At 38.6% G+C, this 25,666-nt stretch overlaps 1 protein-coding gene across 1 annotated transcript in view; it reads right to left on the bottom strand.

Annotated features, from left to right (window-relative positions):
* Positions 1–10,694, bottom strand: part of LOC139690815 (uncharacterized) — a 34,348-nt gene extending 23,654 nt beyond the window's left edge. The window contains exons 1-2 of the mRNA XM_071588398.1: positions 10,433–10,694; positions 8,587–8,695 (exon numbers count right to left, since the gene is read on the bottom strand). Coding sequence (XP_071444499.1) covers positions 8,587–8,629 — 43 coding nt within the window. The 5' untranslated portion in view covers positions 8,630–8,695; positions 10,433–10,694. The remainder of the gene's footprint in view (positions 1–8,586; positions 8,696–10,432) is intronic.
* Between the last annotated feature and the right edge of the window lie 14,972 nt (positions 10,695–25,666).

Raw genomic sequence — 25,666 nt, 5'->3', positions numbered from 1 at the left:
TTTAAGTGTTCACAGCTATTAAAAGAATTAAATCTAAGGCTCAAGGTGCAGACGGAATTCCGCGTGACTTCAACAAAATATTAATCCCACCAATGCTGTCTAACATCGATTCGTTATTATCACACCACCATTTCCCGAGTCGATGGAAGCGAGCCTTAACCAAGCTAATTCCAAAAAAGTGCAATTCTCAGGAGGAGAAAGAATGTCTTTCAAATTAAAAAAAAATATATCTTCCGAGATGCACAACACCACATTATTTTTATATCAAGTTTCAAATTTCCACCGTCTAAATATTTTGGTAATGTGCTAAATGATTTTCACATAAACTGGTCAATTTCGCACTGTTACTTCAATTGGTCCATTGCGGTGAAACATCAGTAGATGTGCCTCGAGAACATTTTAGTAATTGCATTTTAACTAACTTATACTCCATAAAGCTCAATAAATATCACGCTAAGTATAATACACCTACTAAAAACACTACGAATAATGCACCTACTAATAAACTGTACCTAATGCATATACGAATAATATACTAATGCATATACTAATAATTAATATATAATGCACCTACTAATAATTAATAATTATGTCATTATTTGAGGCCCGTTTCTCAAAGCAAAGTGTGTGTCAAAGTAAAGTCAATGTAGACTGATCACACCTTACGCCTTATTATGAAGAAAAACTTCTGACAATCCTTAATCGCATTTATATATTCCAGGATATGAGCGAGAAAGTTCTTATTATGACAAATACTCTTTTCCGAGAACTATTAAATTGACTCATAACTTTGAGGACCGGTCTCTTAAAACATTTTAACAGGTGAGGGGCGGAGCTCAACTCATTGCAAGACCTACGGCGTGTGAAAATTATACATTCAGGGCTGGCGGGTCATGCTTTTTCTCAGGGAGATGTACCAGCCAAAAAGTCACCCCGCTTGGATTTCAATTGGGTGGTTGCAAGGAACAATGCACGGATTTTCACCCGATGTTCAGCGATCAGGGATCGAGCGCTCTACCCACAAGACCACCGCATCACCCGAAAAAGCTATCTTCATTAGTCAACCTTTATATTTTCCTCAAGAGTTTCTTAATAAATTTTCTCTTGAGTTTATTTATTTTTAAGCCTCGAATTTTTCGATTCAAGTCGTAAAGAACGAACGCCGCTTTGAACGTGTGTTTTCTTAGCGTTAATGATTGCTATAGATGACTTTAAGGAATTTCTGCGCCATCATTGGGACGTTTATGTCTCAGGTTCCGCGTCCATTACAGGCCGTATCATCATGGACGCTGAATAGACACTAGAGTGAATTCTGTTTATGGTTTAAGTACCATCAAATTGCCAAATTTGAACTCGATGAAATGTATTGGGAAAATGACGGCAAAAAATTGCATTCACGTAATGATTTAGAAATGTTAATTGCCAAACGACACAGACAACGCATTTTCAATATATTGTATCCATTCCACGGCTGAATCATTAGAAAACCCAAGTCTTCTTCCACCGTTCACTCAAAACCCCGTCGGGTTGACCAAATTTTGAAATAATAACCAAATACGACAAACGAAATGAAATATATTGAACAACAACCAACCAACTTTGAATCAATAACGACTCAAATTTGAAAACATAACCGACGAACTTCTCTCATCCTCTTCTTTCTTTACACTCTTCCGACCGCACTGTTTCCTTTCCTCTTCCTTCTCCCGTAACACCAGGCCCCGTTGCAACCCGTCATCCGTCTCTACCTACCCTATACCATAATTGACTCAAACATTTCACGCTTACACCTGATTTGGGAATTAATTTTTCAAAAAAAAATTGATTATTATTTCAAAACAGAGTCGCGAAATAATAACCCATATTTTACTATAGATTCGTTATCTCCAAACAAGTGACGGTCAATTCTGTGGTTCTCATTGCGTATTTCTTTTAATTTTTTTCATACTTTTCGTTGGCCATACCCTGAGTACGAGGGGGCGTCAAGGACGGATACAGAATGTTTGCAAGAGAGAGCGTGACAGCGTGACACCAAATTTTTGCGACCAATTAAAAATTTTTCAGAACATATGTAAGCCATCTAACAATCCTCTTAGTATCTCTGCGCAAACACATTTAAATAAAGCAGATTTATTCTAGGAATACATGTAGAGTATGAATGGTTGTTACCATTATAGCACAGTATACAAGAAATTTATTATTTTTCTTGTGATAACGGCGTCTTTATGGTTTTTGCGTTAATCACATGTGAAAGGACGTTTGCCGACAACGATAGAGTGATTTTCACTGAAAATATGCCAAAAAATTAATTCCAAATTAAAAATTGTAAAGCACTTAATTATAATCAGTCCTGGTGGACATTTTGTAACTTTTTTCTCTACAACTTTTGCGTCAAACTTTTGGTATTCACTTCCCATATTGTCTACAGGTTTTTTGCAATCTAAATTGCATAAAATAATCTGACGAAATAAGAATTATTTTCTAACCGTATAAATACTTCCTGAAACATGAAACAGAAATATCATAAAATTTAAAGATCTTTTAAGACGTTTTATATTCTCAATATTGAAACAAGTGCTTCCCTGAATAACAATTTGCTTCTATTAAATGATTGCATATCTCTAGTGATAATCCTATAATCTTCATTTTTATATTTTTTAATTCTGTGATTACTCTCTCACATCTATGACACGGTAGAAATTTGCGATAATCTTGAATCAGGTCCCTTTTTTCGGAACGCGAGAGTCATTTCTTCGGTTCAAATAACTTCGCAGTATTCCTTTGCAAGCATTTCAATCAGAATGCGCAGGGTCAGTTATATTTTTCCATACAAACAATGCAACAATGCAGACCATACAGAAAAATATTTCCATAAACAGCGTGGCATTACAATCACTTAAGAGACTATAATTTCCTCGGGATAGGCATACGAAATCTAGATTTCAGCTGTTTACCGCATTCGATCATGAATTCTCAACTTTTTCTCTTCCTTTCTTCAGGGAGGAGGGAGCACGTCGCCCTCCTGTCCTCCGCCTCTCACTCTTGGCAGAGATGCTCCCGTCCCGTCATCGACAACGAACCGCTGATTCGAGGAGCCATTACTCCAGATAAGGTATTCAAATCGCCGAAACCCTCTCAGGGAAGTGTTTACGCACGATTTATTCTGGTGGCAGTTTGTCGAGATAAAAAACCGAAACGGGAGTTGAGAAAAAAATAAAAATGCATTATCATGTGTACTGCCGGATTCAGGAAGACCGCAGAATAATCGAGGCGCAGCACCTCCGCAGGAAATATAATTCGATTCTTTGACTTCATTTTTTTCATCTGCTATGCCACAACGGAATCACAGCCAAACCATTTGGGATTCAGGCAAAAAAACTGAAAACTCTTATCCAAGAAATGCCAATCAATGTCGTAGATTTGCGTGGAAATCTTGATTTCGTATTAATATCTAGAGCGGCGAGCACTGATTCTAATCGCCATAATGAGCATACCAACATTCGTAATTAGGGGACGGTTATCGTCACCAAAACTTGGCAATTATAGTATTCCTGGGAGATCAGGTTCACAGATATTCTCCATTTAAGATGTAGATGGCATGATTTTAAAGAAAAAATCGGATTGAAATACCGTAAAAATCTCCCAGTTGATTTTCATCCATTATTAAACCATTCACTTGCCTCATTCCAAATTTGGTATTTCATATTATCAACTGTTAGTGTGACAGAGTGGTAGTTAAGTTCTAGCCTAAAATCTTTAAGCTCTATATTTCGAGTCCTCTCCTTGACTGAATTTCGTTGGGTGTAATTCTGATTTATTTTTATCACTAATAAAGCTTCATTACAATCGATTCTAGCACCTTTTTCTCATTGTTTCCATCTAGCCGATGATAAATTTAGCCTTTATGTTTCGGCATATTATTCTGCTCCTGAATTGTTATCCATGTCTGTAATTGTAATTTGCTTCAATATATTTCACTCTGATTCATTGTCATTATTGACATTCTATAAGAATCTTTGTTATTTCTGCATAAATGGAAAAGATTTGCACAGACTTTCAACACCTAAACTCCTAAGGGTATATTCCGTACGATTAAATTTTCCGTCAGGCAATTAGGACATATTAACCGTTTCACTAGCAAAACATGCCTTATCTGACATCTGTGAAGGAAAATATATTACAGCGAATCAATGGCCAAAATACTGACGCAAAAAATCGCCTTATGAATGAACGCATTTGACTGAAATTGCTAGTATGATTGAAAAATTATACCTTCTAATGGGTAACATTTCGGTTTTCACTCACATGAATGGTGCAATGGATGTTGCTCCTCCTGTTGCAGTGGGTGACAGTAAAATCCGTTCCCTTTTGCGACGCCCGAAGTCGCCTGGTTATAATCATCTCTTGGTAACGTCAAAAAGTGGAATGTGCTTATGTCTGCTCCCGAAGAGAAGCTGATTACCCGCATAAGAGCCAATCGTGCATATGATATGCAGAAGATATCTAGCAGTTCATTTTCGCAGTCATTCAAAGCAAATACTAAGAGCGTACCCGCCGTTGCTAAACCATTATCTAAATTTGCTGACATATCCTTCAGATACATTCATACGGCGGTTGAATTGGGGACAATTTACGCCTGAAGAAGAATAAAAGATATTGGCAGTCAGGTTCACAGAAATCAAAGTCCTGAAAATATCGAAAGCAATTGAGATGAGTTTGGGAAGGATGGATCGTATCTGCCGCCTATCATCTTGCATACCCGAATGAAAATCGCCGCTTCAGGATTCCCTGGTCGGTCGCCCTCAGACCTGTCGCCCAGGATACGACCCTAATCATGTTAGTAAAGGATTCGAAAGGTAGGGTCACCGAGTTTCAACTTGAGTACTCAATCAAGTTTAATACAGTACATATTTTCGTGAGTAACCCTGAATATTCTTTGAGTCACAGCTGCAGTGATTACATATCAGCTTTTCCCGATAACAGTCAGCTGGTAAATAATAAATTAACGGTACCGCATCATCTTTTGAATGACAGTGACAATCAGATAACCATTCGATGGAGAAGGAAATACAATTCTAAGAAGTAAATCGCACAATCACTCATAATTTTCGTGAAAAAAGTATTGGTGAAGTCCCTCCATTACGCCGAAAAAGTACAAAAAGCTATTGACAATGCTATCAAATAACAATGAAGTGACTGAAATGAGGGATTCTTATTTAGAATATATTAAAATCACCATACTTTGTTAAGATAAGAGGCAATGAGGGTCTTAAGGTCCTCCCAGGGCTACGGTGACATCTCAATTTGAAACTCAAATCCAAACAAAAATATTTTAGCAAAAAAACTTCCTTCTTGACGCTGGGATATTTACGGACGCGAGATCTTCACGAAACTCCAGCGAGTTCACTACCAGTCGATCTGACTACCCGAGGCGACACTCCTCTTTGGTCATGGCACTATCTTTCCGGTCGTACCCTGGATTACAATTTATCCCAATTTTCCCCTCGCTCTTTCAAAATCCTTCATTTTTCTTCCCTCTTTTAATGCAACTATATGAAAGAATAAGCGACGAAATAACACTAATATACGAAAACAATATAAAACCTATGAGTGGCCATTCTGAATGACGTGGAGATGCTGGTAGAATTTTTATTTCGGAATTTTTTGTTCAGAACCTTCAACAAGTTAGAGATAACACGAGTGACCCCAAACTGTTGCCGGCATATAAGAGACTCGGTCACACGAAGCATCCAAGGAATTGAAGCTAATTTTGACAAAAGGAATCCAAATATCAGGTCTTGTATGCCGCTGGGAATTTTCAGATGCCAATACATTGGAGTGGTAACAGGCTATATATGGCTTTGCGAGCGACGGAAAATTTCTAATGGATCGGAATATTAGAGGGGATGAAATTCGTAATTTTTTAATTAGATTAGAGGAAATGAAATAATTATTCAGTAAGAATACTAGTTCCCGGCGTCCACGATCAGTTATATTCCTTTATGTGGTATATTCATCGATGGTTTGGCGATTTCTGCTAGGGGATTTGTCAGGGCACTTCGCAGTGGGAAGCATATATTTTTTTTCTTTTCCGTAAAGCCTTTTGTTAAGAGGAACCTGATGCCGATGGGTTCCTCCCCATTCCAGCTTTATTATCGTAATTACCCACCAACCCTAAAAGCCACAAATAGTCGGGTGCCTCCTGCCAGTATTGGACATGCATATTAATCAAAGTCTCGAGATAAGATTTACTGCTTGTCGCCAGATAATCATCGCTGGACTAAATTTTATTATCAATCTTTTTAAATACTGTTATCGCTATTTTAATTCCACGGACCCTAAAAATTATAGGATATGTGAGGTAAAATTCAGCAGTGAAATTTCCTTTTTGCGGTCAAATGAAAAAAAACAAACTTAAAAACCACAAATATCCCGGGGATAATTCTGACATTCACGTAAAAGAATTAATTAGCCGACATTTTCTAAGTCAATATTTATCTAAAATATTGGAGTCAATATTTGTCTCCCCGGTTTCCAGGACTTCATTTAAAATTTAAGATCACCTGTATGCATTGAACGAGTAAAATCAAAACATTAAAACAACGAACATTAAGAGCGTATTTTAAAAACCATACGCGAATTTGACGACATAGCAACCAGGTATCCCCAAAACCTAACGATCTATAAAGATGCCTGCCGATTGGACTGCTGCGGCAGTGAGGTAAAGTGCGGAGGGGAGTCAGGGTATATAAAGCGGAGAGAAAGGGACAGATAGGACGGATACCCCCCCCCCCGATTGCATGGGCATAAAAGTCAAAAAGGTAAAAATCAAGTATCAGTAATTGCGTGCGGAAAAATTAAAGCATTTTCCTGTGAGTGCCTCTGAGAGATTGCGACTAAGATTTTAGGAATCGGTCCCCTCGTTCAGCGACCGCGTAGCACGAAAGGGCAACTTTACCCTTTCGACCCCCACGCCGCGCCCACTCCGCCCATGTCGGTCCACATTCTGTGCGTGCACCTACTCGATAATCAAATCAAGAGTCGACGTGAACCTTGTAACCAGCATTTATGCCGCTATTTCGCCTCGAACTTTAATTGCGATTGACTTTAAAAGCGTTTTACGGAGCGACAACAGTCATCAAACGGCAATTGTTAATTTCATTATTCTGTTGAAACGCATTCAAAATTACAGGACGTGCCCATCCACGAAGCACTATCGCAAAATATTCGCGATGAATAATTTCATAAAAATTTCTCTTTTTGAAAGAAATTATGCCAGAAAAAAAACAACAATCCTTCTACACAATTTATCGTATTCTTGAATCGTAAGGAATATCAACTTTGGGATTGGCTGAACGTCAAAATACGCATTATTCGCCACGAGAATATTTTATTCCCAAGAATTTTGTACGCTCATGTCAACAACGAAAATAAATATATATTTGACAATGAAACGTTATGTTTCTAAAATCTTCAATTATGCAATACTTTATAAACCCTTGCACCTGTGAACCGTACAAGTATTCGAATATTTTTTTTTAGAAATCACACCATGCGTAATGTTCAATTAAAGTTCTCTCTATAGCAATGCATGTAGATAGGATGCAATCGAAATGAAAATCGCTTCGGCGTTTCCTGTGCCTCGTACAGAAAACGTCGAGATGGTTCATTTCTTCACTACGGGAATTTGAATGAAGCATATCGAGCTGACACATCTTTCCGGTTTCCACATAGCAGACAAAATTTCACTCACAAACATTTTGGTGACAAAAAATTAACTGCTAAGCGGGCGTATTGCTTTATCCACTGAAAAGTTATTCCTTTTGCTCTAGACACAACGACGAGACGACTTGACAAATCCCTCATATTTTAAACAAGGAAAAAGAAAGTTATGAAATAGCATGGCTACATCTGCAACGTAAAAGTGCATCATTTCCTATTGGAGACAGTAGGCATTTTCATAAAGGAAGCGTGGACATAAAATACAGAGAACACGACGAAGTGAATTGGTTTTGAAATTGTAAAAGGAATGCCATAAACCAACTAATCATTCAGCGACTTCCATTAAATAAAAAATTCCATGGGAATGGGTAAACTTAGCACGAAAGCATTCTCGACACGTACCAATTTAATTTTTCATTAGTATACTTATTCCTAAGTGCTTTTTGAGTATGCCTTGACAACGGAAATATAAATATCACTTTAGAGAACTTTTTAGAGTTCTGAAACAGGAATAATATTAATCTATTATTACTCCTGCACCGGTTCAAATTATATGAATATTAATCATTTTCTTACTCTTATTATAAATGTAAATGTCTAGACAATAACATAATGAGAATTAATATTTCTGCAAAATAATTTTTTTAATAGTGCTCGAATCGAGGGCTTTAATTTTGCTATAAATTCTAAGTTTACCTTTAAAAATCCAAAAGTAATCAAAAACAACCTTTTTATATTAGAATTATTTCATTAGAAAAAATCTCTCAAAATAGCAACTTGCTTTCCATGGTAAAAGCAATTGCCCTGGTCCTGTTGTCGCAATCAAATACATATTTTAACAAACTCAACAGTTAATAAAATTACCTGCGATAAAAGCTGCCCTCTTTTGCTGCCAAGTGCGCTGCATTCGCCCTCTCACTCCATTGAACTCCGATGAACATTCCCATCAACCGAAAAGGTTCAGCTCCGACAGCTGTAAACAGAACAAGGAATAAATCTTATTCACTTTTACTCAATTTTTAATATATTATAAACAATCAACAAAAAAAAACATTAATTTTTTCCCGACATATAAATACAAATATAATAAACAGCTGATAAACTTGACTAAGATATAAGTCCCACGGACGATAACAACGGAAACACTTTGGGTTGTACTCCTCGTTCATATTAAGATATGTCGCTATGTTTGGTTGTTTCCACGAAAACATCAATTTTTATTATCACCACGCATAATGCGAACGATCTTAAAATACTTCCTTTATTGAGTGCAAGATCACTTCTCGCAGCAATAATTCATGGCATGGACCATAACGAGAAATTTCTCCATCACCTTTGTCTAACGCTATCATAAAGCATGATTAAATTCTATAGTATTCCGTTCCATTGAGGTGTTTTAGTTAACCCCCAATATTCCATTTATCTTCAATGCACCCGAAAATACTGGCCATCTTAGGAGCTTAAATTTCCCATTCGATATTTATGTTTATGTATTCGATATTAATATTTTCGATATTTATATACAAATTCATTTTATATTCTATGTCTGATTTATTATATTTGCTGTGCGAGAGATGAATCCTACACTGGATGTTAAAGACGCTTGCCGTTTACATGAATTGTAACAACGGTAAATGAGTGCAATTTGTCATTCACACGAATTTTATACTACCATAAGGATTTGGCAATCTGTTACGCAACAGTGTTACACAGAAAAGATGCGAGGACCCTTCCCTGCAAATCCACATAGGATGTTGCAGAAATTTTCTGGGCACGAGAAATACGTGACTTCGATCCGTGACGTCAGAGGTCAGACAAGACTTGGGCTATACCAAATCGATAAGCCAACTAACTAAATGAAGTAATCAAGATTTCCGAGGTCAAGAAGGTACATAGGAAACGGATAACTTCCTACATTATAAAGTCATCTTCGAGTAAATCCCAGAACGATTGAATTTTTACCTCAGCAGGGAACAACATGTTTATCTAACGCTCGTCTGTTTACAAACTTCCGCATTTCCTTCCGAAGGGACGTTGAAATTAGATGCAGTACCTTGAAGAAAAAAAAGCTTCATTCATGCAGCACACAACGAAATGCTGTGGTTGCCAGAACAATTGATTTTGTTTCAGGGCGACCGGCATGCGTCGTGAGAAAACATGAATGGCAGACGATAAACACTCGACAGTTCCTTTTCCCTAGCGCTCCTCCGAAAAAGGCAATACACGAAGAACGGCGATTTTCCAATCTGTGGACCGGGAGACTTAATCCACAAACGGCCTATGCTGGCGAGATCGATGAAAATTGTATTACCTTTCCATTCATCCGGGGTGGTATACCTGTATTATAAATGCGAGTTTCTGACGTAAGGGGAGAGAACAAATCGGTCGAGTCCGGTACTTTTTTTAAGTTCTTCCGACAGTTTTTTCCCTCCACATGAGGGATCGGCGCAAGGAGATTTCATGCGGGGGCAGCCACGGTTTCGTGCCTCCGCTAAGGGCGTGTCATGTGCCAACACCTGTGATCCTCCCTTAACAACAGTAAACACACACACATACACGAGGTTTTCGATTGGCGGGCGGGGGATGGCAGGGGCGTTGTTGGAGGGGAAAGGGGGGGGTTATGGGCGAAAGAAGGAAGAGCGAGAGAAGGGAGAAGAGGGCTGTAGCAATGAAAAGAGAAATCTCTCGGCAATCCATGCAAAAAACCAACCTCGAGGGAAAGAGAGCGCGGGGCGCCGACGTCCCCGGCCCCGGCACTTGCGGCAGGACTCCCGTTGTTCGCCTTAGGCCAGGGGAGGGTGGTGGTGGCGGTGCAGCCGGGGACAGAGGAGGAAAGACGAGGGCAAAATCGGAAGGAAACACAAAACCGCGCCTCGAGTTTCTCGGACCTCCCTATCCTATCTCTGTCCGCGAGCCGACCGAGTTGGTTGTTGAAGGGAACCCCCAATAGGGTTGCCGATGGACGACGCACGCACTCTCTCCCAGCCTCCCTCCTCCTCGACGAAGAGAGGACGTCGGGATCTCGCTGCTCTGAGGGGGGGATGGGGTGGCGGAGGCGAGGGCCTCGGGGGGTGAAGGGGAGGGGTCGGAAAGTCGCGCGGGGTCGTGGGGAAGGGTGCATGTGCGCGGGTGAACGACGCTCGGGACTTCCACCGCGACGGCGGTTGCCGGTGGGAGCGTGCGCGGAGGGGGAAGAGGAGCGTCGGGGTGGGGGAAGAGGAGCGTCGGGGTGGGGGAGAGGGGGCGGTCGGAGGAGGAGGGGGATTGTGGGCTTTGGATCGGGAGAGCGCATGCCCACCCCCGTGCGGCGACGGGGCGGCTTATCGACCGCGGGGGTGAATTCCCCCCCTGCGCGGGGGAACGCGACGAGGGGGGGATGGGGGCAGGGGGAGGTGATGTGGTGGAGGGATGGGGAATTCCACGTCCTAAAATATTTCGCCTGATAAGACTTGGGCTACGGTTCGTGTGCATTTCCGTGTTCAGTATTCCTTCCGCCGGCTCTCAGCCATTCGATTGGACACTTTCTGTGGAGACGGCGATGAGGAAGTTAGGCAGAGAGTTGGTTTTGTTTTTTTTTCGACATTTTTATACGGAGGCATTTCAGTGTTGGCTGCCTCGTTTCCCGATTATTGATCTCTCTCAGCCTGCCTTCGGCACGGCCAAGCCGTGTACATGTGGGCAATTTGAGATCGATTTAGATTTAGAACTTTGTAGCCAACTTCTAATTTGAAAAGATCTACGGCGTTTTTAGAAGGATTGACTACACAATCGATGGCGGCAAGGCGTTCATTCGTTTCTCCTCAATATTTTCGACATTATTTTTCGGATAAGTCCATTTTTGAAAAATGAATTTTAATATCCTTTTCCTGGGAAAGAATAAATTTTGCAGAAAAAGTTACTGGCAGATGGAGATTGATATTGTGGCATGAGATAATCAGGAAATCAAGGTGGGTCAGAGTCTAAATATTCCGTATTAAAAACTTTTTTCTCCGATTGAAAAATGGCAAAAAAATTATGTCTTCTATAATCATAATGTTCTTTCTGAATTTAACAGAAACGAATTTAATCAATGCATAAATTTGGATATTATTCTTCGCCTTCTTGTGAGATACGACGTAATTATTACGTAATATTTTACTTCTCCTCCTAGTCCTTATGTATATGAAAATGTCTTTGCAGAAAGACTTTGAAGAGACATCTTAACATTTTCGCCAAGCAATTAATAGTGATGAAGCGTTGATAAAAATGAGACTTATCATGGATTTTAATTCTAAGAAAACGATGACATAATTTTAATGTTATACCTCCTACGCGCATCACATTAGCAGAATCATTTAAAAGAAAGATCTATATGATGCGCTTCCTATCACACGGATTATTTGTCTCTCTGATGGCGTCAGGGAGTGAAATATCATTTTCTGATTAACGGAAATCATTTATGGTAGTGAACGCGTAGATTTATAATGTGCTTTGAATTTAGGCCCGATTGATATTACAAGAGAAATGGTATAGTCCAGAAATGTGCTCTGAAGCTGAGAAGCACAAGCGGTTAAGCTCTTAGGTGCTTCTGGTGTCCCTCATTTGCTTCTGGTAAGCGTGTACACAAACTTAATATACGTGTAGAACAAACAGATAAAGCCCGGTAAATGTGTACAATAAACAGATAAGGTCTGCAGGCAGATAAACCCCCATATCCTACACACCAGATGGAAAACCTAGCATGAAAGAAGTTGTGATTTCACATGAAATTTTACCTGACTTAAAAAGATAGTCTTAATTAATAGTTATGACCAAAGCTTGTCTTTTATAGCGATATCTCTTTTAAATTTTTACTGTGGGAATTTCAGGGGGAAAGCAGTGGCATTTTATCTTAAATCACAGCTGCACTTGACTGCCTACGCCATTAAATATATTGAGACAAGAGACACCACGGAGAAGATTTTCCGCAACAATAGTGATTTCCCGTTTCCAAGTCAAAGTCCGAGAAATAGTAATGCACCTCAAGAGCGTCAACAAGTGACACCGTTAACATTAACACAGACACTCAAAAAATGAGATTTTAATTCCTTTCACGAGTTCTCAGGCCAAGGTAAGAAAATCGCTACAAACCAAGAGCTCACTAACATTCTTTATTTAAAGGAAAATAAAAAAAACTACAATTTCGCTAGCGAATTTCTTAATATCTCCTTTTGCGTTCACTGGTCTTAATAATACAGTTTAATTCCATTACCCTCAGAGAACACCATTGTACATTTGTGTATTTGAAAGTGTAACTTTTAAAACACGACAACGTGGTGGAAATGAAACGTGGATTTTACGACGATACGACAAAATTACTCTTTTCGAAAATGGTAAAATGTTAAAAATGTGGACAGCGATACGGTTGGAAAAAAGAGTAATTCTTTGTTTCAGGCCCTAATCTCCGCATACAGCGCCTGAATTTCATGCTGCGTAAACCTCAGTCACCGAGATGAGCTCTACACTCACTTTTAAAAACTTTGGATACATTGCCGCGGAGGTGATCGCCTCAAGTTTTAACAATTTTACGAAATGAGGAGTCAAGGATCACAGGAGTCCCTAGTCCTCAATCCTTCCGCGTAATATTTGGTCACTGTTACAATTTCTGATAGTAATATCCATAACTCTTTACAAATACGCAACAATAAAACTTATTTCGGGGCATACATTATCGTCACTTATAAGAAACATAGATTACCTCATTTCTCATAATTGATGTATACATTAAGATATGTATTTAGAGTATTTCTTTAAGACACTCACTTTCACACCTGGTAGCCAAACCTTCCTTAACTCCTTCCCATTACTATCTGAACCATGCCGTAGAACCCATTTCAGGGTAACCAGATGTATGACACTTTTCTCGGACACGGGCCTCCGGAATTGTACAGACATTGAATTCATGTGGATGTGGGAATATATATATATATATATATATATATATATATATATATATATATATATATATATATATGTGTATATATGTATATATATATATATATATATATGTGTGTGTGTGTATATATATATATATATATATATAGTACAATACACAGTAACACACAATATAGAAACACAAAAAAAGAAGAACACTCACACGTTATTTCTTGATATTTCGACGGAAACAATCCGTCTTCCTCTGAAGATATAGAAGTAATGCTTCCTCTGATAATAGAAGTAATAGTATATATATATATATATATATATATATATATATATATATATATATATATATATATATATATATATATATATATACACACACACACACATGGAAAGGCCCAGAAGTACCTGGCCTGAACTAGAGATGGCGGTAGTTGTTTGAAAAATGTCACTGTTTTACAAAGTATGCAACCTATAAAGTACAATTTCCAAGTTTGAAGAAGTTACCTTGTTTAGTATTTGTTTGGCAGCCATCAATAGCGAACGTTTTCAGTGAATTTGCGAAAATAGAGAAAATTGGTCATCCTTATGAGATACAATACTTTTATTTAAAATGCCTCAGGCCAACCAATGTAAAGGCTGAACTAGATTCTACCCTGGGTGAGCATACTCCTTCGTTGACAACAGTAAAATAATGGGTAGCAGAGTTTAAACGAGACCGTACGACTTGTCAACACGAGCAGCGCATTGGTCGACCAACTGAGGTGACGACTCCAGAAACGGTGAAGAAAATCTACTAAGTGATACTGGATGATCGTCGACTGAAAGTGCGCAAGCTAGCAGAGATAGTAAGAATTTCAAAAAGTGCGCTACATCCCATATGAAAAAAATTGTGGACATGAGAAAGCTGTGTACAAGATGGGTGCCACGTTTGCTCACACTCGAACAAAACCAGCGTCGTGAAGATGTTTCAATTGAGTGTTTAGCAAAGTTTCTAAGCAACAAAGTAGAATTTATGCGCCTTTTCATAACCATGGATGAAACATGGGTCCATTACTTCAAACCCGAGACAAAAAAAAACAAAACAATGGATTCAATAAGGAAAACCGGCTCCAAAGAAGGCGAAGAGCATTTCATCTGCAGGCAAGGTCATGGGGTCGGTTTTTTGGGATGCGCGTGGGATCATTTTCATTGACTATCTTGAAAAAGGAAAAACTATCAATGGCGAGTATTTTTTTTAAGGTATTCTACCGGTTAAGGTAGGTTTTTGGATGGACACAACTAACTACCAAACAGATATTTTATTACTCCTAACAAAACACAAAATCCATCATCCTACTCTATATCGGGTCCCTCTTCATCTCTGAGTACTTTCTTCCTCCCTTCATGGCGAGTATTATGCGAACTTATTGCAACGCTTGAGCGAAGAAATCAAGTAAACGCGCCCGAATTTGGCTAAGAAGAAAGTATTGCTTCATCAAGACAATGTACCAGCTCACTAATCCGTTATCGTAAATGGACATAATTCATTAATTTAAATTTTAATTGCTACCTCATGCACCCTATTCGCCAGATTTAGCCCCCTCCGATTATTTTCTGCTCGCAAAAAAATGGCTCGCCGGACATACGGGTTCGTCCGGAAAATAAGTGTACTGAGCTCAGGAAAAAAAATTTATTACACTTTTACATATCTTAAGCTAATATTCCTCAAAATGGGACCCTTGTGAGTCGATACACTTGTTCCAGCGGCGTTCCCATTCCTGGGTGGCTCCCGCGAAGGCATCATCGGGAACCTCTCGAAGACTCGTCGTCGACCTCTTCTCTGCCCTCCACGAACATTTTATGCCACCGAAAGATCATGTTTCTGGACATGGCTGACTCCCCGTAAGCCTGGTTAATCATGCCGACAGTTTCGGTAGACGATTTCCCAAGCTTTACCGCAAATTTGATGGAATAACGCTGCTCCAAAAACTTCGGCATCGCGTTCCGTGACGTGGGTCGAAGCGTGGAGGTTCGCGTTAACAGAGCTCCTCACTACACCACAGCTCAGAGCCGACTGCCTTTTTCAGCGTCGCTTGCCAACATACCCCCCTCCAATCGCAGCCCGTCAGAGCGGTGCTGGGCGCGCCTGGAGCGGCGCGCCCAGCCCAGGAGTCAGTACACTTATTTTCCGGACGAACCCTGTAGATTTTCCAACCGTGAAGAAGTGATGTCGAGAGTTAATGGCTATTTTGAGGAGCAAGACAGTTCTTATTACAAAAAGGGTATCGAACTTATACTAATTGCTGGGAAAAGTGTATAGAGCTGAAAGGAGATTATGTTGAAAAATAAATACATTTTTTTCCATAATATTTGTGTTCTCTTTGTTGGGTCAGGTACTTCTAGGATTACCCCAGTGTGTCTATGTGTATATATATATGTAAACACACACATGGATTATACATAAGTTACGCCGAAAGCATGAAATCTTGTCCAAAGAAGAGAACGCATAAAATACATATAGTATAAGTATATGTGTGTGTATACACAAACGTGCGCGAACACACTCAACACACACACACAAATATATATATATATATATATATATATATATATATATATATATATATATATATATATATATAATATATATATATATATATATATATATATATAATATTAATGTTTATTAATATATATATATACATACATAATATATAACACAGTCATCAACCCGAAGGTCGGTTTGATAGGTGATGGTAGAGTTCACCCAGTATTAAGCCCGACGGCGTGTGAAATTCACACATCAGGGCAGGGGAGCCAGTTCCTTTCCCTCTGTATATATATACATATATACAAGCATTAAAAAAATGTATGAATATTTATCTGTGCGTTCGAGCACGTTTGTTTATACACACACATGTACTTATGTGTATATAATGCGTCCTCTTCTTTGGACAAGATTTCATGCTTTCGCCATACGCACATAATCCGATCTGGTAACCATACCTCTAATTAAAGCCCGTCACCGTGTGATCTAGTATTGAGGTTTTCAGGGAAACGCTTCTGGAGTGTTAATATTAGTAATCTCGCCCTAGATAAAATGAAAAATCACTGATATTAAGAAAAATTAATAATGCCCCGTTACATGCTTTCTGGCGCGGTTAAGACTAATTTGTTTAATCCAAATTCAGACAGAGCCTCTCATCTGGAGCACCACATAAAAGACACCACACACCCTAGCAGTGGCTTGCAGGGTACCAAAAATACAAAGAGAAATTCAAAGCGAAGTGAATTTTACCAAAGGCTGAGAGGTAATTCCAAAGGGAACCATTCAGATTAGTAGGAGGTCGTATTTAGGTCAAAGGAGAGAATAAGGGTTCTAAGGGGGCTATTAGGAACTTGAGGGTCGTAGTCACTCCGCCAGGCGGAGTTTTATGCCAGCATACGGTGAAAATCCGTTTGCCGCGATTAAGAGTCAGTGGGTCGGAGTTTCACTGCCGGTCGGTGTGATCATTTGCGCTGTGATCACCAGTTGGGTACGGAGTATTGTAAAGTAAATTTTCTCGTTCGTAGTGTCCAAAGTTTTCACGGATGTGAATAATAATTTATACCTTGTTAGCGCTAGCGAACAAAACACACAAAAAATAAAAGCAACTCACACGTTTTCGAATTTTTGGTGGTCAAAGCACCTTTCTCAAGGGAGAGAAGAAAGAACTCTTTTCTGTGTTTTTGTTGGCTAGTGCCAACTTTATACATAATGTATATATATATATATATATATATATATATATATATATATATATATATATATATATATATATATATATATATATATAAGTCATTCGGTAAAAATGACTGACCAAATTAAAATGTGAGCAAAAATGTCAATTAATGGACGCGGTGGGGAAGAGAGTAAAATTCGATGTCTTCTTACTTCGAAGGCAACACATTTCATTCTCTTACTCTCTCTTCTCATTACAAATTAACATATTAAATGTTACAAAGTAACTGAAATAAAAACACCTATGTAAACTGTTGATAATAATATCCCTTTACGAGTGTACGGCTGACCCAGACCTCTTGTATTTTCAATTTATCTTAGGTCCCTGCCGAATGTACTTCTGACATTGAGAATGTTTTTCACTTCTTTCACTTTTCAACACCAAAAGAATGCTTAAGGGAAACAAGACTAAAGGTGAAAATCTTTTAAAATTTCATTTATCTTTTTCCAAAAATAGGTACGCTATAATTCATAAGTACGTTACTTTTGGTGGATTTTTAAGTTAAAAACTTTACCTGTGAGCTTTATTCCTCTGAGGGATTTCATTTCAACGAAAAAGGATGATAAAGCGCTCTCACTTTCGTCACTTTGAAAATAATCTTTATACTTACTGTTCCATAACACTTCATTTTTTGAGAATAAAGAGATTCAGAAAGAGAAGTAAATCAAAAGAACCATTAATCGCATGTAAAAGACTACTTTTGAAATTTAATCATTTTGGAAAATAAATAATAAAGATACCATCTATAACAAACGTAAGAGTAACTGATACTTAACTTTCCTCTGTAAATAACTATTTATTTTATTTCATCTTGGTGTGACCAATTCCTGATGTCACAAATCGACTAAAATTCGTTTCTTGGTTTTTAATTTTCACTAGAAAGTCTCGTATTTTACGGGGATTCTGCAATTGGTCACGTGGAAAATATAAGTTTCAGAATTGGTGATTGTACACGACGATCGAGTGATGGATCAACTCTCTTCGCAACTTCGCTCGACGCGTCTCGTGGTCGTCGAGCGATAGTCGCGACAGTATCATGAGGTATAAAACACAAAACATCACTCCGTCGATGTTGTCACGATCGTGCCATATCACATTGCATTTAAGTGTTCACTACTCAGTTACTCGCTGCTCCGGTGCTGTTTTTCATCCTGCACAACGACAGCTGAACGTAAAGATATTTTATCCACGTTTTAGCATTAAATAAGATATCAATGAGATGAACAACTTCTTGTGATACGCACGACATGGTCTAAATAAGCACCTAAGATTCACAGCCTGGAAGGATTGAATATCCATTGAAAAAGAAAAATCGTACCATTCCTCAGAAAATTTATTGATACCTGTTTTACAGCATGACCAGGTAACCAGTAACCTTTTTTGCGGAATTGTATGATAGATTTTGTCAATGGTACTTCAGGATTAATAGGGACGATTTCCCGCACTGCCATGCATATTCCAAGCTTGGCAAATTTAAATATTCATTCCAAGATGCCATAAAATGACATTAGGCATAAAAATCGCGACATCATATCCATGTATTAAATATTTCGGCTTCAATTGCGATAATAAGTATTCTGCCTAACACACCGGTTAATTCACCCGGAATCGGCTATGTTGGCAGAAATCTTGAGCCAATAGGGATCGTAGAACCACACGAGGTAAAAAGAAGAAGGGAGAGAGATGTGAAGTATCAGGAAGGATTTTACGTAAATATAATTTTATTCAGAACAAAGCGCTATAACTGGGTCAGCCAATAAAGCTTCCTCCGCGTAGCCCTTCGTGAGAATTGGAAAAGCTGGCATCAATACAATACGTCTTAGCGATATCAACCTTGCTCAAGCTCCTGAATCTAAATCTGTTATCCGAACAGGATTATGGATGATATATTAAGGGGATTGCGGTAAAGCAAGGGAATATATCTTAGAACTTAAAAAAAAACAGCATATTTTGGTGAAATTTGGCATTTATTATTTTTAATGAAATTCAATTTTATGAAAAATTAGAGCTGTTCCTTACAAATTTCGTCCTTTGAGGCATCAACTCGAAAGTCGGAGAAAAAAGGACATTTAGCCATCAATAGGGACTTTATTTTCCCTCTTTTGCACTGTCGTAGAAGTACCTGAAAAATGATCCTTACCAGAAACTTCTCGAAGAAAAATATCCATTTCTGATCAATATAAACCCTAATAATCAATAGACACTAAATGGATAATAAAGAAAATCTTTCCAGTTCTTTGGTCGGAACGGTCTCGATTTGAGAATAAGAGGATATGCAACCATTTTCAATAGTTAATTTATTGATAGCAACGCCAAATTAGGCTGGAAATAACTAGTTATCAATAAAGAATTATTCTAGGGATGAAAATGAATTAATATCCAACCATTCCTTATAATATGGTAATGATACGAAGAGAAGTTAGTCAGTCTTGATGAATGTCCAGCTAAGCCAGTCTTTTGCCCTCATAAGAAGAACGTCTTGATTGTTTGATAATACTCTTAAAAAATTAGAAATACTACCTTTTGATATGTCCCTACTTTTCTGCAGTCAACTTATTCACTATGTGCTCTATTTCCATGACTGTAAGTAGCTGGAAAGATGTGTGAAACTGGAAAGTATGTTCAAAAAGTATCGGAAAATTTTTTCCTGATGTGATCATCCGGAGCAACTCGGACCGGACAGGCCCGGTGGTGGGGGTTCTGACCTTCAACACGCGCCAATCGCTTGCGAGTGTTCGTTCAGGCTGGATCGTGTTTTTAGCGGACCCCTGTCGAGTGACTCGGTGGAAGTACAAAATGCAGCGAACGACTGACTGGCTGAACACAACCAAATTTTGTGTTGGACTGTGGAAATCGAGCAGAAGGACGTTGGACATGATTCGCCAAATGTTCAAGGATGAAAAAGCATGTGCAAATATACAGTTTTTTAGTGGCACAAGCTCTTCAAAGATGGCCGAGTGAGTGCGGAGGACAAGACCCGTACTGGACGGTCGTCAACGTCAAGAACCGACTACTCAGTGCAACGAGTGCGTGCAGTGCTAGATTCAGACCGTCGGTTAATTGCGCGCATGATCGTATTGGCGTTGATGAGATGACAGTGCACACCATTATCACTGAAAATTTGGCGATGCCAAAGATCGGCGCTAAACTCTTCCCGAAGGTCTCTTGACGGACGACCAAGAGCACCTGCTCCAAGGTAACCGACTACCTGACGAAAAACGTCATCGTGGCGATTCCCCAACCGCCTTATAGTCCCGACTTGGCACCAGCAGACTATTTCCTATTCCCAAAAGTGAAGTCCTCCCTCAAAGGAGACCAACATGGGACCATAAGTACAGTCAAAAAAGCTTACACACGTATCCTTAAGGACCTTCCGGAATTCGTCTATAAGGGAGCCTTCGAGTCGTGGAAAAAGCCGCCGGCAAATGTGTATCGATGCTCAAGAAATTTACTTTGAAGAATTTTCAGGCACTGTAGCAATATGTGAAATAAATCTATTTTTCCGAAACTTTTCCCGATTATTTTTATACAGACCTTGTAAAATATTTAATGTTATCTGTCCTGAGAAAAGTTTTTTGTCTTTTTTGCACTTAAATGGGGCTTCAGCGAATGAAGTCGTATGCATACACATACCCTCCCCAATTCCCTTTCGCGGTATGCACAGTCAAACAACCATATTTTAGATTATCTTAGGAGCTGAGACAATCAGTGAAAGGCAGGTTAACAACTTCATTTTACTCCATCCTTCTATGCTACTCCGTGACAGAAGGAAAACTGCCGGGGCTGGCAAAAAATTTTCCTAGAAAATATTTAGCAGGTGGTGGCGGGGTAAGGTCCTCGTCTTCCAACCCAAGGGTCGCGGGTTCGATTCCCGCGAGGGTGGGTTTTCCTCCACCTAGGGCTTGGGTGTCTGCAATCGTGTCCATTGTTATCACTATTAATAGTTTGATGTAAAAGGCCAACAAGTGCTGTTTTCAGACTCGGGCTAAATAAATAAATTCTTATGTCGGATGACTATTTTCCAACCAACATTTTGCATCTTTGACAAATGTCATTTATTTTCACACATCTTATAGAAAGCCTTCCTTTGTAGTTCTTCAAGTCCACTTAACCTTAAATGAACTCGATTTTGGTAGTATGTAGTTATATGATCCAATCAGGGAGAACGCCCGACAGCTGAGGTCATTCATTGCCCCATTATGGATATTTGAGTAATTTGGTCAAAATATTTTTTAAGGAATAGGGGTGACGAGATACCCAACGCCGGCATTACCCTACCATAAGCAAAAGGCACCAAGTTGTTCAAGTTTTAACATCCCATCTCATCCCATTTGATGGATGGCGCACTCATTTGAAGGGCTCTCCACATTGCACCCGAAGAAGGGATCGGATTATTATAGTTAATATACAGGTTAAGGTAGCTTTTGGATGGACACAATTGCCAAACAATGCTATTGTTTCTCCTAACAATACACAACCCAATATTTTACTCAACAACAATTCCCTCTTCATCTCCATATACTTCCTTCCTCCCTTCATTCATTCCATCACACATCCCTCTCCTATTCCTGCCCCTTTCTCATTTGCATAACACTCTCCTTCCTATTACCGTCTTCAACATCTCACTGCCTTTCAGTATGTTTACCATCCATTTTTCCAGTGTCTCTATTATTTCTTGCCAACAATCCCCTCTCCTTCCCCACCATACCTTGGTACATAACTAAGATCCATATCAAAGTTTCCACGAGCCTTTTCTAAACATCCTTACTCAACTTCATTGACATCAATTCCGACCTACTGGTGAAAGCTTTTTTACCTAAAGCAATTCTTCTCTTTGTGTCCCTGCTACTTTGACCATTTTGATCCCAAACACTTTCTGGATAAGTAAACTGTTCCATCTGCTCTAGTTTTTGCCCTCCTTTTAAATATTAACTTAACCTTTCTCTTTCTGAACAACCCCATAATCTTTGTTTTATTTACATTTATTCTCATCCCATGTCTGCTGCACTGAATTTCCAATTTACTCAGCAATGCTTGCAACCCCTTGGCTGAATGACTTGGTCATCAGCAAACCTAACTGATTTTAGGGACTTCCCAGGAACTTTCATTCCAATTTCTAGTTCTTTCCAGGCCTCTTTAATCATTTCCTCCACATATACATTGAACAACCCAGAGAGTAGTGGAAAACCCTGCCTTACACCTCTTCCTAACACTGGCCATCCAGACTTTCTGTTCCCCACTCTCAACTGAGCAGTCAGAGAAATGTACACACTGTGGATGTCTCTTGTCCTTCCAATCTATTCCTATTTTCTTAAAAACATTCATTAGTTTTCCCAATAAACTCAATCAAATGCCTTTTCAAAATCTACGAAAGATGCAAATACATTCTGATTGTATCCTATGCTCCTCTCTATTAGTGACCTCATTACTGCAATGACATCACATGCACCTCTCCCTGAACCCAAACTGATCATTCCCACAGTAATCATCTGTCCTGTTCTCCATCCTCTTGTTGATGATCCTGAGAACCAATTTAGCTGCGTGGGATATCAAACTTATGGTTCTGTAGTCCCCACATGAGGCAGCCTTTGCCTTTTATTGGAATAGACGCTCAAACTGATCTGACGAAGTCTTCTGGCCAAATTCCACACTCATAAATGCTTCAAATTAGTCCATGAAAACTTTTCTTCCCACCTTTCCCTAGACCTTAAGTAGCTCCATAGGAATGTAGTCTACCACAATGGCATTATTTGATTTTAATTCCCTAAGCACCATTTCTAACTCTCTATCAAGTAAGCCTGGACCTAAATTATCCTCATTTACGTCATATTCTCTCTATGCCCAACCTTTCTAGCCTATCTTCTTTAGAATACAGTCAGTCCTCTTCTATATTTCCTTCCACCTCTCTTGTATGTTTTCTGTTTTAACTGTTACTTCACCCGACTTATCTCTAACTGTTAACCCAGATTTTCCCTTCTTACTTCCCAATAGTGTTTAAACCTTCTTGTATAGCACACCATTCTCACTCTTCCTCTAACAATTTTCATGCACACCTTCCTCACAATGCATCTTCCACCACACTTTTTTTGCTCTATTTTTTGCTCATTTCAATTATTATTCAACTCTCTGCACTTTTTTCTACCCAACTCTGTATTCACATTCTACCATTTCCTTCTCTCATCCATATTTCTAATCATCTTATTCGAAACCCATGGTTTCCTTGTCCCCCTATTAGTAGTTCCTTTTGTGGAATTTGATATTCCTCTTTTGATATACAAGTTCCATTTATTCTCTACAGGACTAAGCTACATTCTCTCACTCATGATTTTCTCTACAACCTGTTGGTACTACTTCCTTGTCAATCCAGTTAATGTTTCTATATTCTATTTCCTAAACCCCCTCCCATGCATTATCTTTTTGAATCAGATGCTACACTTCAAGATTAATAAATTGTGATCAGAGTACACATCCACTCCCAGGAAACTGTGCGAATTGGTCATGCTCTTCCTAAATCTGTGCCAAACCATAATATAGTCCAACAGATAACTTTCTGAGCAACCTGGCATTTTCCATGTATACCTACAACTTTTTCAGTGTCTAAACCAAGTGTTGGTGATGATTAATCCCTGTCTCCTATAGAACTCAATTGCTTTTCCTCCGCAGTCATTCCTCATACTTAAACCATAATCCCCCACCTCATCACCATCTCTTCCTTCACCTACCATGGCATTCTAGTCCCCATTCACTATCAAATGTATCCTGGCAGAAACACACCCTATTATATCCTCTACGTGTTTGTATATCCTATTGACTTCTTCCTCCCAATGAGGAACAATGACCAGATTTTTCAGTGATGGCATTATTTGTGGATGAAGCCTTAGCACATCATATCCTGTTAGAATTTGATTTTTATTACATACTTTATATGGAGTTGTTATTTTGACAACTATATGAATGAGCTCATGAATGCAACTTAGCAATCATAGAGATTTGCACACCTCACATTAGCAGAGACCAGGGATATTGCAAGTATTTCACCCATGGTAACAATTAACCACAGAAACTTATTGAAATAAGCTAAATGATATCGAAATCAACCCCGAATGCATGGCGGATAACTTACTACCATTTTCTTTCATGGGCATTCACCAAACACTATCCATGCCATGCTCAGCAAATTATGACATAGCATAAGAAATGGTAAGTTACCTTTACCACTGCTAAGCATAACTTAAGCTGATTTACCAAATTCAAATTAAAAATGAAAACAAATTAACTTTATGTCTTTTCAATTTATGTAATACCTGCACTATATTCAAAGCAGTAAGGCTATAAACTTGCTATGATGACATTTTTAGTAGAGTTGACAGTTTCAGGCTTAACTTGGTGGGATTCCTTCATGATGAGGGTAAAAAATAAGAAAAACTTAACACTTCTAAGACCATGGTTTCGATGCTGTGCATTATCATCAGGTGATGATGATGATGTGCACCACCTGATGATGTACGGAAGTGTAAGGATTCTCTTATGTTTTACCCTCATTTTTAGGAGAGATTTAATGTCTTTTTATTTCACTTTTTCGAAAATATCAATTAAATTGAAACTGAAAATTAAATGTTTGGCACCAGATGTGCAAAACTATGAGGATCTGAATTGGACATTAAAAACAAAAGTTGATTTCAAAACTGATTTACATCTAACCTTACCTTTTGCTCATTCTCAATGATGAACTGTAGCCGTATTCATTCTCTCGTTTCTAAAATGTTATCCATCAATATCTTGATAATTAAGCATGAATGAAAACTACTAGTAGAGGGGCAGGTGCATAGGATGTGCAAACAATTTCAGGCAAATTTCCACATTATCATGAGTCCAGCTGAAGAAGATACAAAAGGAGTTGGAATATTGAAGTCAAAGCACAGAGGATGCGAAGAATGCATAAATCATGAACTCAAAATAATTCTAAAAGGAACAACTTAAATGAAAACACTTTTTTGGTCCCTCATGCCAAAAATTCATTCTAACCTACCATATATATCAGTCATTTTATTGCCAACTGATTTCACCCAGTCCTACTCATTTGTTTTAATATATATAGAATAAATTAAAATACTCAAAACTACATTATGAGTGGTTTTATCTTGATTCAAATGATTATTACACTAAATTAAGGAATTTCTCACAACAATGAGTTTTACTTCCTCTTTGAGCCTTTCATGGTATTGCTCTGGAATTAAACCTCTAGGTTGCTCCGCTGAATTAAGTCTTCACTCTCAAGA

Source organism: Hetaerina americana, unplaced genomic scaffold (assembly GCF_022747635.1).
Source record: "Hetaerina americana unplaced genomic scaffold, ioHetAmer1.1.p SCAF_3, whole genome shotgun sequence".
Taxonomy (NCBI): Eukaryota; Metazoa; Arthropoda; class Insecta; order Odonata; family Calopterygidae; genus Hetaerina; species Hetaerina americana.
This window is presented reverse-complemented; position numbering and strand designations above follow the sequence as displayed.